Here is a 12,673-nt window from a genome sequence, read left to right on the forward strand (position 1 = left end):
GTGACACGGCCAATAAGCTGTCAGTAATCCCACGGTTATTGTAGCGGGAAACTTTATGATAAACTATCATTTCAAACACAATGTGAACATTAAAGGATTTACTGTATATTCATATTCCAGCTCGTTCTGTATTGGTGAGTATTTTGCGTCCTGTGTTTTCTCCAGTTTAGCAAACATATTGACCGTTTCTCTCGGTTACCATGACAAACGAGCTAACGTAGCGAGCTAATAACGAAACCTCTGTAATCACAGCACAACATATATTTGTTAGATCTCATCTAACAAATCAAACAACAACCTGTTGGTTTATAATGCATCACGAGCAGACTTTCCTGTCTCTCTCCCAGAATCTTTCTGTTTTAGACTGTAATATATTTAGCAGATGTTTAACATAACTTTTGTTTGTTTTAAAGGAGTTATTATAATAACACGTTTATATAAAACATATAGGTCTAATTCTGATACGTTGTATCACAGTGAATTATGGCTCATAGACTGACTAAAGAGGAGTTGGATCAACAGTTTGAGCAATTCTTGAAAGAGGTAAGCTAAGTTACTGTTTATAGTCTTTTGTTTACTACTTCTGACAATTTTTTGTTTAATTACGTTTGTATGCTTTGATATGCTTCTTGCGGTGTGACATACTGTAAGTTACTCCATCTAAAATGATTTTAAGCAGGTTCATTCTACATTTTTTTTTTTTTTTATATATATATATAATTCTTCTATATGCAGTGTAATAATTGAAAGACAAATTAAGTCCAGTATTGCAGGTAAACTTGATGTTGTTGTGTACCTATGCTTTTTTCCAGTCTGTCTCTGATGACTCTATTGATTTGGGCTCCAGCACCAAGCACCCTAGTGTCCTTGACAGCTTGGGAAAAGCACCTGTCAGACCAGTGAAGAAGACTGCAGTGTCTGTGCCGTGGTGGCAGGATGACGACGACAGTGAAGAGGGAACAGGTGAGTGCTGGTGTTGCCTGAATTAGAAGAGAGCTTGGGTGAAATCTCCAGCCTGGCTGAAAGCTTTAGCATAATCTTTGTTACGGGCTCGAAAGCCAAAGGTTTACATTCTGGAAAGTTTTTGAGATCTACTATTGTGCCCTTTAGAAAAACTTTATCCCAGACTTCCAGGGATGCATACTGTTCTTGTAATGAGTGTATTGTAAGTACTTTTGAGAAAAGAAGGTGTCAGCGCATATATCTAAGGCTATGTTCAGACTGCCAGCAAAAATCAGATTGTTTGCATATCCAGATTTTATTCAGATGGGTTTTTGAGAATCTGGACAGCAAAAAACACATAAAATTGGATTTTTTTCAAATCTGATTCAGACCACGTATAGAGGTAGTTTGAAAGGCGATTCCAGTCAGATTTTTTCTGATGTGTCTCAGTCTTGATAAAATTTTCCTGATAATTTATTCACCCCCATGTCATCCAAGATGTTCATGTCTTTCTTTCTTCAGTCGAAAAGAAATGAAGGTTTTTGATGAAAACATTCCAGGATTATTCTCCTTATAGTGGACTTCAATGGCCTCCAGACGGTTGAAGGTCAAAACTACAGTTTCAGTGCAGCTTCAAAGGGCTTTAAACGATACCAGACGAGGAATAAGGGTCTTATCTAGCGAAACAGTTGCTCATTAAAATTAATTTGAGCCAATAGGATCACTTGGGGTTCTAATAGAGACCCGAAATGAGGAGGACCTGATTTGTCCCCACACCGGATGTATGGTGTTCAAATGGTATGTCCAAAGATTTCTGCATTTTCCATTTGTGACAGAGGAGTTCTGCACTGCAACTCGACAGGGTGCTTATTTTGAGAGTGAGATGATATGCCTCCATTTTTCCTGCATCCATTTTGAAAGCCACATCACGTACGTGGGCACGCCTACGTCATTACCAAAGCAACTCATGCAGTTAGGTTTTTTATGTCTGGACACACAAATCTTATTCAACCACTTGCAATTAATAGTGCAGACAGTCTGCCTGAAAACATTTGATTTGAGAAAAAATGCTTGTAGTCTAAACATAGCCTAACTGTCTTGGGGATTTTTGAACAACAATATTGTAGTTTAGGTGTTTGTCCACTTGAGGGCAGCAAGCACAAAGCAGTTGACAAATCATGATGATGCACAATCAGTCCAAGATTCAGATCAGATGTGTCATCAGGAATCCCTTAAAATGCAACTATGAATTGCACTTGCTTTGTTTCTAAATTGCTTGAATTATCCAAATCTCTAACTTGATTGATTCCTTTTTTAGCAATTTGATCAGCAAATTATACTCATTTTTCTGAATAGAATCAGTTGAATAGGATAGCTGATTAGAGCTGTTGTTGTCTTATGTTGTTGGCTTGCACATTATAACACAAACAAAGCTGACTGGTGTTTTTTGTTCAGCACATAATTCTAGATATGAACTGATGCATGTTTGTTTTGATATGATTAAATCTGATGTTATTCATTTAGGCAGCCTAATTACTTTCTCTTCTGCGGTTGAGGAGTTGCCATTTTCTCATTATGCTCTGCTCTTAAAGTACTTATTTTGTTTTTTTGGGATTTGGGCTTCCCAGTGCTTTTGCACTTGCGTGCCTGTAAATTGGCTTTGCATTTAGTCATTTATTTAGCCGATGCTTTTATCTGACTTAGCAAATAAGGAACATGAAGCAATTTATCATAGGTGCCTATCAACACTTAACACACAATATTGTGGGAAGGTCTATTGAATGTCACAAGTGCATTTATAACTAAACAACAGTAAAGCAGTGTGGCATAATAAAATTTTAGGAAAATACTTATAACTAATTGTACATTGTTCTGCCATACAGGCTTGCTGCTATGTCCCTCAATGATTTGGGTGTTTACTACATAAATATTACTTTTCTTTTCTTTTATTTTCTTTTTTAAAATACTGAATTTGGCAACAGAATCAAATAAATTGTTTCTCAAAATTGCTCTGTAGACTTGACATAAGTTGTCTTCATTTCCACTCTTTTTTTTTTTTTTTAAGAGTAATGTGAATGAGTCCGGATATTTTTACATTAAACATAATTGTTTTTTTGTTTTTTTTCTAAGGCAGGTTTATAAAAGCTAATTAATTGTCCTAACTGAACTAAAGCCTAATGTTCAAAAGTTTGAGGCCAGTGAAATTTGTTTGTTTTTAATATGATTTATAATAAAAAAGAAATGTTTCTTGAGCACTAAATCAACCTATTAGAATCAGGATCATGTGACACTGAAGACTGGTGTAATGATGCTGAAAATTCAGCTTTTCCATCATAAGATTCAATTTTAAAATCTATTAAAATGCAAAACAGTTATTTCAAGTTATTATGACAATAATAACATTTCACAATATTAACAGTTTTGTTCTGTTTTGGTTTAATTTTTTGTTCTGTTCCTGTTTGCCAGTGTTACCTGTTACAGTTTCCTTGGTTACTGATTGTTATGCACCTGTTTCAGTTTCTGTTAATTAGCCTCCCTTGTGTATTTAAGCCCTGAGTTCCTTGTCCAGTATTTATTGTTATGCTAGTTGTTTGGTGTATGCTCTCACTCTGTGTGGTAATTAAAAAGCATTTAGTCATTCATTCTGTGCCCCACTCCTTGTTCCTTGAATTATACACAGCAGCCTGTACTAATTTACTGTGTCAAATAAATGCAGCCTTGGTTGAACACGAGAGATTTCTACTTAAGACACTTAAAAATAATATATATTAAAAAAAAATAATAAAAAATAAATGACCCTAAACCCTTTGAATGGTTTTATTTATTTATATATATATATATATATGTATATATATATATATATATATGTATATATATATATATATGTATATATATATATATATATATATATATATATATATATATATATGTATATATATATATATATATGTATATATATATATATATATATATATATATATATATATATATATATATATATATATATATATATATATATATATATATATATATATATATATATATATATATATATATATATATATATATATATATATATATATATATATATATATATATATATGTATATATATATGTATATATATATATATATGTATATATATATATATATATATATATATATATGTATATATATGTATATATATGTATATATATATATATATGTATATATATATATATATATATATATATATATGTATATATATATATGTATATATATATATATATATATATATATGTATATGAGTCATTCCACGAAACCGATACTGACCTTTTTCAGTATATTTTATCTATTGGGTCACCAAAACCAAATAAGCATTTTGTATTAATTGAACATTAATTTAAAGTTAGTTGAATTCTGTCTGAAATGTTCAGAGCAATCATAAGAATACTGATTTTAGTTCAAATTCTGAAGTTAAGCCTTTGATAAAAAATAAAATGATGAGGTTGCTGTCACAAAAAGTGCCCATTTCAGGCTTCAGCATAGCAAAAGTGTGAGATTTTATGTAACTTTTATATTTGCAATTACTGAATTAGTGTTAGGGACATCTCATTAATAGGAAAATGTTGAATTTTTATCACAAATACATTTTATAATAATATTCAGAGAGCTCCCGTAGTGTCCATAACTTAAAATAATGACCAATAATAAGAAGAATTTGATGCCTGGAGATGGGAAAATATGTTTTTCTGGAAGTTAAATATGTCATTTAATGTTGTGGGGTGTTCAGAAAAGTAATACATTTTGGTAAAAAATCTAAAATTGTGTAAGTCAAAATTTGTATTGGTTTCATGGAATATACACACACACACACACACATTACCATTCAAAGGGTTTAATGTCGTTATTTTATATATATATATATATATATATATATATATATATATAAATGAATTAGCTTTAATTTAAAAGAGCTTCATAGTGAGAACTATGGAAGATTTTTATTATACATTTATAATTTCTATATGTATATACTGTTTAGTGTATAGTGTATACTGTATAGTGTGTTGTTTACTACTGATAACAGAACATTGTGTGTACAAGTATTGTGTCTGATAAATAGTAATAATTCCAAGAATGTTTTTTGTACACTGTTCCTTGAACTTCTGAAGCACTGCTCACAGAGATGTATTATTTACTGCTATTACTGTTCAGCATTTCAATTGTTGAAAAAGTCTGCCCCGCAGGCACCACTTATGTCATTTGTCCAATTTCAAGTTTTTTCTGTCAAGCTGTAGTGTTTCACTTTTTCGTTGTATTTGACATAATCGTCTTGTTTGTACTCTCTCTCTCTCTCTTTATTCTGCTTTTCTCTTTGTCCATCAATATTGCAGAAAAAGCCACTAAACGTCGTTTTGCTAAAATTCAAAAGTCCCAAGCTGTGGACACTCAGGTGGGATCCAGACAGAAAGAAAGCCCCCCTCTGGGTATATCTCGCTCATTATTCAATGAAGTGTGTAATTTCTGCACCAGAGAATTGGTTTCAAACAGGTTTCCTGAAAGTATTGTAACATTGCAAAACTACACACTTCATTCCACAGTATTAAGTAGGCTATTCCCTTATATTGTGTGTCAGATGTGTGTCCCTAACTTACAGTAGACATATTCTGGATCTACCTTGGGTTTTTTGTTTTGTTTTGTTTCCCAATTGAAAAAAATAATCTAGATTAGTTGTCTAAATATGACTTTTTAGTGTGTAATTACGCCTACCTGTTTAACTTTTTTGTGTCGTTTCTTTGTCTGATACCCTTATACACCATAGTCCCTATTATACCCACCCCTAAACCTCGTAGCAAAGCTCTTGATAGGGTGAGCCAGCTGTCCAATCAGAGGGCATCCCACTACACAAGCCATCAGAAGAGTCCTGAATATGATGCAGTCAATGAGAAGATACCATCACCTGAACATAGTTACTGTTCAGAGGAACAGAGGGTCTCAGAGGAAGACTCTTGCTGTGTACCAAGTCCAGCACCTGATAACTCCTCCTGTACATCAGGACAGAAGAGTCCCATTCACACTGAATCTAATGAGTTTTCTGTGGAAAGCGATGCTAGTGATTCAGTCGAGAGAGTAGATGGTAAAGATTCAGAATGTTTAGAACCAGAAGATTATGTTTTGATTTTTAACATGATGTTTTGTGGATATTTACTCACCATTATTGACCTTTATATATATATATATATGTATGTGTGTGTGTGTGTGTGTGTGTGTGTGTGTGTTTTTGAGAATGAACTCTCTCACTGGGATTATAGTTGGGAACCAATCTTTTTGTTTTTTTTCCCTTATAATTTTACCTTAATATATAATTATATGCAGTACTTAAACACAACAGACCAGAGCTGTTGTTGTGGGGTTATATGTAATTGCAGCCGCAGTGTTTTCAGCACCATTTTTTGCTGCAAACTAATTCCCTGGAATAGTACCTCTTTGAAGAACATGTACTGTGCCAGTTAATAATTTCTCTGATGTCTAGTTAATTAAATATGTGCAGCTCAGAATGATAATGTACCACACAGAGGGCCAGTTCATGAAACAGTGGATTTAAAACCTGTTCACACCAAGAACGCTAACTATATTAGCGTCCATGTCAACAGATGATAACGTTCTGTTTATTACAAGCACGCTCTGCGGTTAAGCCATGTGGCTCATTAAATGCTCTGCCTTATTGAAGTCGGGTGGATTCTGATTGGCTGTCAATGGTTTTTATCATTCATCAGACAGAAAATATCGTTCTGAGAGTGATTCCAACAATATCACTCCTCATTGTTTTTAGTGTTGTAGTTGTGGTGTTATCATTACCTAATTATCATTGGGACTTCAAGAATTTTTAATAATTATTAAAACTTATAGTAATCATTATAGTTATCTTTTTTGGTGTGAATGAGCCTTTAGTCAAAATAAGTTTGGTCTGGTGTGGATAAATGGCTTGTTTAATACTTACAATACTTACGTTTGCTTGACATGCAGGGATGTCATCAACTGGGAAGTCCTTCCTGAAGTCTCTGAGGAAGACTCCATCCATTAAGGAGGTGGATGAAGAGCAGCCGAATGAGCTACTCTTGGAGGATGAAGGGAATAGAGACCTAGTCATCTTTAGCAGAGACAGTCTTGAGCCTGAAGGTCAGTCTAACCTATTTTCCTTCAACTCAGCCTACCTCTGAATTCATAACATCCAAATATGCTCTGTTTGTTTGACCATCAGCATCTGTTATTGCTTCTTTTCAAATTCTGTGATTGTTTCTGGAACAGTACCAACTGCAGGTTCTCTAAATCTGGACCTGTTGGATGAAGATGACAATACCAGGTTTTTATCCAATCTAAAGAAACAGTCCTCATCCTCCATTGACTATTCCAGGCCGAATCAAGAAAAGGAGCCATCCACCCCCACCAGCCCACAAAGGTGCCTAAAAAAAGCTTTATGTGACTTGAAAGCATAATGAATTATAAGGATGTTCTTTGTAAAGGAGCATTTGCATAGTGACCTTCTTTAAATTTAGTTTCACTGTGTTCCTTTCAGAAGAGAAGAAATGGATTCAACAAATGAAGAACAGAGGAAAAATAAAGACACAGCTGGTAAGAGCAGAGCAGAGAGAATAAGAATTTAAAAGGGATGTGTTTTGTTATTACTTTCTGAAGCAGTAAAACACGTGTATATTGCTTCTCTGTCAGCATCTCCTTCATATAGTGAAGATTTTGAGGAAGAGGCAAGTGAGAAAAGTGATGAGGGGCTTCAAGAGAAGGTGAATATACATTTTTAATGCACTTTAAGGTTATAATATGAGCCCTGCCTTAAAAACTGGTGAATTAGTGAAGTAGTGAGTTATGTAGAGATGACGGTCTCTATCTGCATTTTGTATCACATGCTGGTTGGGAAATATAGTGTTAATATTAAGCAATATTTTAAAGAGCACTAGACAACTAATCAAAGTAGAATCAAAATTGTAATATTTTTAATTGACAAAATTGAAAAGACTGCAATTTAAAGTCAGTTTTTCCAAAAGTTTTCAATGATGTTTACTGTTAAAGTGATAGTTCACCCTAAAATGAAAATTAAGTTGTCATTTGCTGTATACAAATGGACCACAAAAGGAGAAATTATAAAAGAAAATTCCTACTCAGCAGAAGAAGAAGCAAAAGCATCACAGAATGATCTCATATGACATGTCATATATTCCAGGTATTCTGGGGGTATACCATAGGTTTAAAAAAAAAAAAAGAAAAATAAATTTAATGTATTATTTAATGGAAATCCTGGCCTTGGCTGTTGGTCTTTGTTATTTGCTATATGCTATATTATTATTAAATTATGTTTGGGGATTTTTTCACTAAAGAAATCAATACCAATCAATCACTAAAGTAAATTTAGTGCATTAGTAAATTTGATAAATTCTTAAAATGACAAGATGAATACTAACTGAAATTAGTGGCCAAGAAAAGTTTTTATTTTACATTTTGTCGGTCACTCTTATAGGGGGCTGCTGGAGATGTTTTGTAGAATAAATTAATTAATTATTATGATTATTATCTACTGTATTAGAGAGAGAACAAAAACAGTCTTGGCTGAAAAACTAAAGATTATAGCACATGCTAACTTGCATCTCAGGTCCCAAGGTATCTGGAGTCAAAAGTTTCTCTAAATGTTGTTTTTGTTGTCAATCGAAATATGCGTCAAAATAAATATAATGTGATTTTATGGCAAAATCTCTTAGCCCCTAATTTTAACCATTCCTTTATCCTCTTTTTTTTCAGAAACCTGAAAGACATGGGATGCTGGCCAAAGGTATATGCCATCCCAATTTACAGTGTATAATAGTGTAAAAGTTTAGATCAGGGGGTGAAAAACTCTTCTTGTGTCTCAGTGTCACTACATGACTCTCTAAATTCTACGGATGGAGCATTGCCTCCTGCAGTTCCAAGTTTGGCAGGTGGAAAAGAAAAATGTCCAGAAGCCAAACAAACAGTGACGCCAGCACTGGAACCTGCAGGTTTGAGAACCAGTTTCTTTTCTTAGAGCTTGTATTGTTAAAGTAAACTTCCAACAGGTGATGTGACACATTCTCTCCTCCATATCTTTGAAGTCCATTCATACGGTCAGAGTGGAGGGAGTGAGATGGAGGCGCTGCAGGAGGCATACAGGCAGATAAGCAACTCAGCGGGGGAGTGTGAGGACGGACGAGCCGAGGGCAGCAGGACTCCCCTCTCTCTCACTACACTCCAACCTGTCTCCACTGAGGAGTCAGGTCAGACTCAGCACCTAGCTAATTTTTGCCAGTCACTGTGGGCATGCCTATGCTTCTAACCTTTTGATTTGCAGCTTCCCCCCCACAAATGCTTCCAGTTTTGCTTTAAACCAAATACGTGAGGTTTTTACCAGTCGCTTTATTTGCACCGTCGGTTTTGGTGAAGTCCTGCGAGCCGACTCTAAACAACTCGATTTTGGATGAGGGTGTCACACCAGCTGTTTTTCCTGAAATCTCACTGTCTTCTGTTGGAAGTCTGTCACCCTGACTGAATAAGAATGGAAGGGGGTGATGGACTTAAACAACTGCCTGTGACATTTCTGTCTGATTCCTTGTCACATGTATTATAGTGCCTCGTTTTAGCAAATCACTTGATTACTGGATATTTTTTAATCGTAGACTTTTTTCACATATTTCAAGATTTATATGACTTTTATAAATATTTAGCACTAACTTAAAGGTACAGCAATATATAATGACATATCTGCCTCTTAAAAAAAATCAGAAAGACGTCTTTAGTTTTAAAAGCAAAATTAGAGCATTAAATGAGCTCATTTTCTGGAAAAAAGTACAACCACCGTTATTAACGTTACTTACTTATTACTTTTTACTCCCGTTCAAAAGTTTGGGGTCATTAAGATTTTTCAGTGCTTTTATTCTGCAAGGATGTACAATATAACAAAAAATTTTAAAATAAATGCTGTTCTTTTGAATGTTTCCACGAAACTATTAAGCTGCACTACTATTTTCAACATTGATTATAACAATAAATCAGCATAATATGATTTCTCAAGGATCATGTGACACTGAAGACTGGAGTAATGGCTGATAAAAATGCAACTTTTCCATCACAAGAATAAATTACATTTTAAAATATATTAAAGTAGAAAACAGTTATTTTAAATTGTAATAATTTTCACTATATTACTGTTTTTTTTTTTAAATCATTTTTGACAAAGAAATGTAGCCTTGCTGAGCATAAAACATTGAAAATCATTTAAAAAACTTTTGAACAGAAGTGTATGTTTTAATAGATTTTTCATACTCTACAATATAATGCTGTGATGTCTGAAATCACCTTTTCCTGCTTACAAAACTGTTTTTCGTGTGTTTTTAATTTCCTTTTTTGACAGCACTAGGATGGATTTATGATATCCATTTATTGATTATGGGACAAAACTAGTGCATCCATACAATGACTCATGCTCAATTTGTTAGTTATTTAAGTTCAAGTGAATCACATTCAAAAGCTTGGTTTTAAATTTGCAATGGATGACAAACAAAATCTGTGATAATTGACCTTGCATTTACTGAGGAAGTTTGTATCTGATCACACCAATCCCAAAAATTCTAAATAAAGCTTATAACTGTAAATCGGCCAGTGTGACTCCAGCCTTAGTGAAATTTTGTCACCAGGGTCTCATTTATGTACTGTAGATTTACCCACTGCTGAGGAACTGATGCGGCCAATTGGACCAGACTCTGGTTTTATCCGTGGCTTCTCTCTCCAGCCTATAAAGTGAGTTCACTTTTTGCCTTCAAACACTGAGTCATATATTCTCAGTACAGCAGCTTTAGATGAAATATTTGTCTTTCAGTGAGGCTGTTCCTCAAGGCAGCGAAATTCATAGTCCATTAAGGATATGTTCGGATGAGAGCCCTTTCAGTTTCACTAATGAGGACTGTGGAGGGGGTAATACAGCTAGTCTTACAGGAGGGGAACATCCAGCCTCCCTTCAGTACTCTCAGAAGAGCATCGCTGAGGAGATCAAACGACTGATGCAGGAACAGGACAACTCCTCTCTGGAACCTCCTCCTGTCAAACCAAAGAAACGCCAGGTCAGAGACTCTGCTATTATGAGTCATTTGCCTCATGAATTTCCTCTGTAAATTAGATCCTGTTATTTCTGGGGTTTTGAGAATTGAAAATCGAAAGATAGAGGCACAGACTCTGCAAAGTAAATGAGGTATAATTTTTGTGGGTAACTACGTGCCTTCTTTATTCACATAGTGATGATAGTCAAGTTTATGAAGATAATGATGGAATATTAACTTCTTTCTCTCTCAGGTTCCTTCTAGAACCAATGAATTTGCATCTGCTTCCTCTAGAAAAACTCCTGTTCCATTAACAAGGGCCAAAAAAGATGAGAGCAGGCTGTTACCCAGAGGACCTGCACTTAGCAAAGCCGGCCAAGCTGCCAAACCTCCGTCTCCACTAACACAGAGGAAAGCTCAGAACCAGACCCTAAAAAAGACTCACAACCTCAGTCAAACACAAGCAGTCAAAGGTACCTGTACCTGGGTTAACCTCACCAAAACAAAGCAGCAGCTATATTTTCCATTAAGAAAACTGAACTGATTTTCATTTATCTTTTTATTAACATTTATTTGATAAATTTTCATTATTTTCATGAAATTATAACATTTTCATGACAGCTGACATGACTTAAATACTGTCTACTGTAATGCAAAAAGAACTTACCAAAATAAAGAAGACAACTATTGTGTTATTGGAGTTTTGTAATGTAATGAAAAATTAGGGGGATATGCAAAATCTTAATATAACACATATTATCTTTTTCTTGTAATTTTTTTGGGGTAAAATATAACTATTCTTTGTAAATTCACAGCCATATTTGCATGCTTGAAAATAAATGGTGATCTGTCTTTTTTTACTGTTTTGCACCCCTTACAGGTTTAGACACAAGTTTAAGGCTAAGCGGTGAACTGGTGACATCCGTGCAGTCCTTTGCTACATTCTTACAGCATCAGGTAGAAGCCATCAGTCTGAAGGATAATGGCCATCTCCGAGCAGACAGGATCACACCCGAATCAGTGACAGGAGTGAGTTAACTGGGACTGAATCAGAGCATTGGATCAAATCCTCCAGCTCATTAACTGCCTGTTCTGTTTGTCTGTCAGCTTGAGGTGATGCAAGAGAATATGGATGGTGGTACGTCCTTTCAGCAGGAGCGCTCATCACTGGAGCGTTTCCGTCTTCAGCTCGCCCAAAAAGAGAGAGAGCCCCATCTGAGGGAAAACCACTTACAAGACGAGCACACGCAGGAGCTGGCAGCACTCAGGCAGGAGAATTATGTGTTACAGAGCAAGGTAAGCTCTTGTGTAGTTGTATGGCTTAGATGATAGTTTTAGAAATTTCTCGTGGTTTGAGAGAATTCTGTACCTCCATTGAAAGTTTGTTCAGCCAAAACTGTGACGCTTCAAAACGTTCATAAAGAGACTGTAAAATAAATCCATATGAATTGATCAGTTTAGTCCAAGAAACACAATTGCTTTATATGATGAACAGATGTAATAGACTTTTATTTATAATAGACTTTTTATTTTATAAATAATTTAGAAGAATCTTATTCACATATAAACATTGATTGCTCAGCGAATGTATATAGAGCACTCAAATTTGGTAAACAGAGACTCAAGCATGCCTAAC

The 12,673-nt window shown here is 34.6% G+C and overlaps 1 protein-coding gene across 4 annotated transcripts in view; it reads left to right on the forward strand.

Annotated features, from left to right (window-relative positions):
* Positions 1 to 12,673, forward strand: part of cep162 (centrosomal protein 162) — a 27,909-nt gene continuing 15,236 nt past the window's right edge. For 2 of the 4 annotated variants that reach the window (XM_067393960.1, XM_067393981.1), the window contains exons 1-15: positions 1 to 134; positions 478 to 543; positions 813 to 963; positions 6,950 to 7,102; positions 7,232 to 7,382; positions 7,500 to 7,555; positions 7,652 to 7,722; positions 8,732 to 8,762; positions 8,842 to 8,967; positions 9,061 to 9,222; positions 10,660 to 10,741; positions 10,821 to 11,061; positions 11,291 to 11,510; positions 11,918 to 12,066; positions 12,145 to 12,333. In XM_067393960.1, coding sequence (XP_067250061.1) covers positions 484 to 543; positions 813 to 963; positions 6,950 to 7,102; positions 7,232 to 7,382; positions 7,500 to 7,555; positions 7,652 to 7,722; positions 8,732 to 8,762; positions 8,842 to 8,967; positions 9,061 to 9,222; positions 10,660 to 10,741; positions 10,821 to 11,061; positions 11,291 to 11,510; positions 11,918 to 12,066; positions 12,145 to 12,333 — 1,842 coding nt within the window. In that variant the 5' untranslated portion in view covers positions 1 to 134; positions 478 to 483. Of the gene's footprint in view, positions 135 to 450; positions 544 to 812; positions 964 to 6,024; positions 6,060 to 6,949; positions 7,103 to 7,231; positions 7,383 to 7,499; positions 7,556 to 7,651; positions 7,723 to 8,731; positions 8,763 to 8,841; positions 8,968 to 9,060; positions 9,223 to 10,659; positions 10,742 to 10,820; positions 11,062 to 11,290; positions 11,511 to 11,917; positions 12,067 to 12,144; positions 12,334 to 12,673 lie in introns of those variants that run through there. The other 2 variants (XM_067393965.1, XM_067393974.1) reach the window with 2 other exon arrangements.

Source organism: Chanodichthys erythropterus, chromosome 2 (genome assembly GCF_024489055.1).
Source record: "Chanodichthys erythropterus isolate Z2021 chromosome 2, ASM2448905v1, whole genome shotgun sequence".
In the NCBI taxonomy this organism is placed as follows: Eukaryota; Metazoa; Chordata; class Actinopteri; order Cypriniformes; family Xenocyprididae; genus Chanodichthys; species Chanodichthys erythropterus.